The 3,355-nt window shown below is 48.2% G+C and overlaps 1 protein-coding gene across 1 annotated transcript in view; it reads left to right on the forward strand.

Annotated features, from left to right (window-relative positions):
* The window catches only part of LOC106510825 (protein NLRC3), a gene marked incomplete in the record, with an annotated part of 11,962 nt that overhangs the window by 6,110 nt on the left and 2,497 nt on the right, over positions 1-3,355 (forward strand). Inside the window, 1 exon segment of the mRNA XM_013999551.1 lies at positions 106-814. Within this exon segment, the coding sequence (XP_013855005.1) occupies positions 106-814 (709 nt within the window).

Consider the following 3,355-nt stretch of genomic DNA (forward strand, 5'->3'; position numbering starts at 1 on the left):
ACAAGTACCATGAAGGACTTGAGACCAGTCCACAGGAGCTGACAGAGGCTGACAGGAAAGTTCTTCTGAAACTGGGGAGGTTGGCCTTTGAAAATCTGCTTGAAGGAAACATCATGTTCTACCAAGAAGACCTGAAACAGTGTGGTCTTGATGTCACAGAGGCCTCGGTGTACTCAGGAGTTTGTACAGAGATCTTCAAAAGAGAGTGTGTGATCTTCCAGAAACCAGTCTACTGCTTTGTTCATCTGAGTGTTCAGGAGTTTCTGGCTGCAGTCTACATGTTCCACTGTTTCACCACCAGGAACAAAAAGGTGATGAAGAGGTTTCTGGGAGAGAAGTACAGATACTCATCTCTGGATGACTTCCTGAACAGAGTCATTGAGAAATTCCTCCAAAGTAAAAATGGTCACCTGGACCTGTTTGTTCGCTTCCTTCATGGCCTCTCTGTGGAGTCCAACCAGAGACTCTTARGATGTCTGCTGGGTCAGACAGAGATCAGTCCAGGAACCATCCAGAGAGTCATCAACAACCTGAAGAAAATGAAGAGTGATAAAGTTTCTCCAGACAGAAGCATCAACATCTTCVAGTGTCTGATGGAGATGAAGGACCTCTCAGTTTATCAGGAGTTCCAAGAGTTCCTGAAGTCAGAGAACAGATCAGAGAAGAAACTCTCAGGGATCCAGTGTTSAGCTCTGGCCTACATGCTGCAGATGTCAGGGGAGGTTCTAGATGAGTTGGACCTGAGGATGTACAGAACATCAAAGGAGGCTCGACTGAGACTGATTCCAGCTGTGAGGAACTGCAGAAAGTTTCTGTGAGTCCAGATGTTTCATTCCATCATCAGTCAGTGGAGATCAGCTGTTTGAATTATTAGTAGTTATTAGAACCATGAGGTGTTCTGTTTGGATCAAGTTAGAGACACTTTTTAATCTTCATCAGATGAAACGTTTTCACAGAAATGACTTGAAGAAGTTCCCAGGTCAAAGGCCAACTTAGAAATGTTGTCTTCTTCCCATGTTGTTCATGTGGACAGATGTGGATCTGGTCTACAAACATCTGCTCAGTTTAATCAGAAACATCAAACTGTTTAAATTATGTGAATGAAAAGATTCAGATTGATCTAAAAGTTGGAGTGAAACAGTCAACACTCTGCTGTGGTCTTTCTGGATCAAAGTTTACTTGAACTTGATTTATTTAGTTCCGTTTGAAGAAGACAACATAAATCCACCCCTGCTCTCTGAAGTCTGTCCACACAGAGCTCAGAGTCTGACAGAACCACATGAAGTCCTCCTGGGTCTCAGCTCCCTGAACAGAACTTCTTAATCCCAGTCCTGGTGGATTTCTGACCATTACTGCCCCCTACTGTTTAATCTGAATCTATTCTCACAVTAGTTCCACTGATTTCTGTTTTCATTTTCTCTTCCTAACATGTTCAGACTGTCTACAGTTAGGTTGGTTGAAGTCCTTGTGAGGATCCAGAGTCTGTCCTGCAGCATAATGCAGTCAGAACTCAGGGAGAAAAAACAGCAAGTTATGCTAACAGGCTAACTGAGCGAGCAGTTGCTAAAACCTGACAGAACAGATTTTTGTTAGCTTCAACATCTCAAAGCTCATTAACAAATGTTACCTGGTGAATTTTGGCCTCAGATGGTAGAGAAAATGGAGTCAAAGAGTCAAATATTTGTCTAATTTCRAAGTGAAGAAGAGGAAAAATGTGTGTTGGGCAGTGATCGAAGGTGAAGACCTTGGCAGTCTGATCCTTGGCTACAGAAACTGGCTCTAGGGAAGTGGAATGTCACCTCTCTGGTGGGGAASGAGCCTGAGCTGGTGTATGAGGTTGAGTTTCCGACTAGATATTTTTGAACTCACCTCAACGCACCGCTCTGTCTCTGGAACTAGTCTCCTCCGGACGGGTTGGACACTCTTCCACTCTGGAGTTGCCCATGCTGAGAGGCGCCGAGCAGGAGTGGACATACTTATCGACATACGYCCCCCATCTTGGTGCCTGTACATTGAGGTTCACCCTGGTGAACGAGAGGGTAGCCTCCCTCCGCCTATGGGAAGAGGGACGGGTCCTGACTGTTTTTTGTGCCTATGCRCCTAACAACAGTTCTGATTACMCACCCTTTCTGGAGTCCTTGGAGGGGGTGCTGGAGAGCGCTCCTTATGGGGACTATCTCATTCTGCTGGGGGACTTTAATGCTCATGTGGGTAATGACAATGAGACCCGATGAGGCTTGGTTGGGAGGAACCAAGCGTTGTTTTGTTATTGGACTTCTGTGCTTGTAATGGATTGTCTTTAACGAACACCATGTTCAAACATAAGGGTGTCCATATGCGCTCTTGGCACCAGGACACCCTAGGCCGCAGTTCTATGATCGACTATGTTGTTGTTTCATCTGCTCTGCGGCTGCATGTTTTGGACACTCGGGTGAAGAGAGGAGCGGAGCTGTCAACTGACCACTACCTGGTGGTGAGTTGGCTCCGTTGGTGGGGGAGGATGCTGGTCAGACCTGGCAGACACAAACCTATAGTGAGGGTCTGTAGGGAACGTCTGTCAGTCTCCCCCATCAGACGGAGCTTCAACTCACCCCTCTAGGAAAACTTTGAACATGTTCTGGGGGAGGTGGGGGACATTGAGTCCCAGTGGGCCATGTTCCACGCCTCCATTGTTGAGGCGGCTTACCTGAGCTGTGGCCGTAAGGTTGTCCGTGCCTGTCGTGGCAGCAACCCCCAAATCCACTGGTGGACACCAGTGAGCAGGGATGCTGTCAGGCTGAAGAAGGAGTCATGTCGGGTCTTTTTGGCCTGTGAGACCCTGGAAGCAGCCGATAGGTATCGGGAGTCCAAGCGGATTGTGGCTCAGGTGGTCACTGAGGCAAAAATTGTGGAGTGGGAGGAGTTCAGAGAGGCCATGGAAAAAGACTTCCGTATGGCTTCGGGGCGATTCTGGTCCACCATCCAGCATCTTGGGGGGAAGCGGTTCGCCACCAACACTATTTATGGAGGGGATGGTGCACAGCTGGCCTCAACTCGGGACATTCTGGTTTGGTGGGCGGAATACTTCGAAGTCCTCCTCAATCCTACCAACACATCTTCCCACGAGGAAGCAGAGCATGAGGACCCTGGGTCGGACTCTCCAATCTTTAGTGCTGAGGTCACGGAGGTGGTTAAAAAGCTCCTCGGTGGCAGGGCGCCGGGGGTGGATGAGATTTGCCCAGAGTTCCTTAATGCTCTGGATGTTGTGGGGTTGCATTGGTTGACACAACTCTACAATATCGCGTTGTGGACATTGGGGGCAGTTTCCCTGGATTGGCAGACCAGAGTGGTGGTCCCCCTTTTTAAAAAGGGGGAC

This window comes from Austrofundulus limnaeus, unplaced genomic scaffold (assembly GCF_001266775.1).
Source record: "Austrofundulus limnaeus strain Quisiro unplaced genomic scaffold, Austrofundulus_limnaeus-1.0 Scaffold2340, whole genome shotgun sequence".
Taxonomy (NCBI): domain Eukaryota; kingdom Metazoa; phylum Chordata; class Actinopteri; order Cyprinodontiformes; family Rivulidae; genus Austrofundulus; species Austrofundulus limnaeus.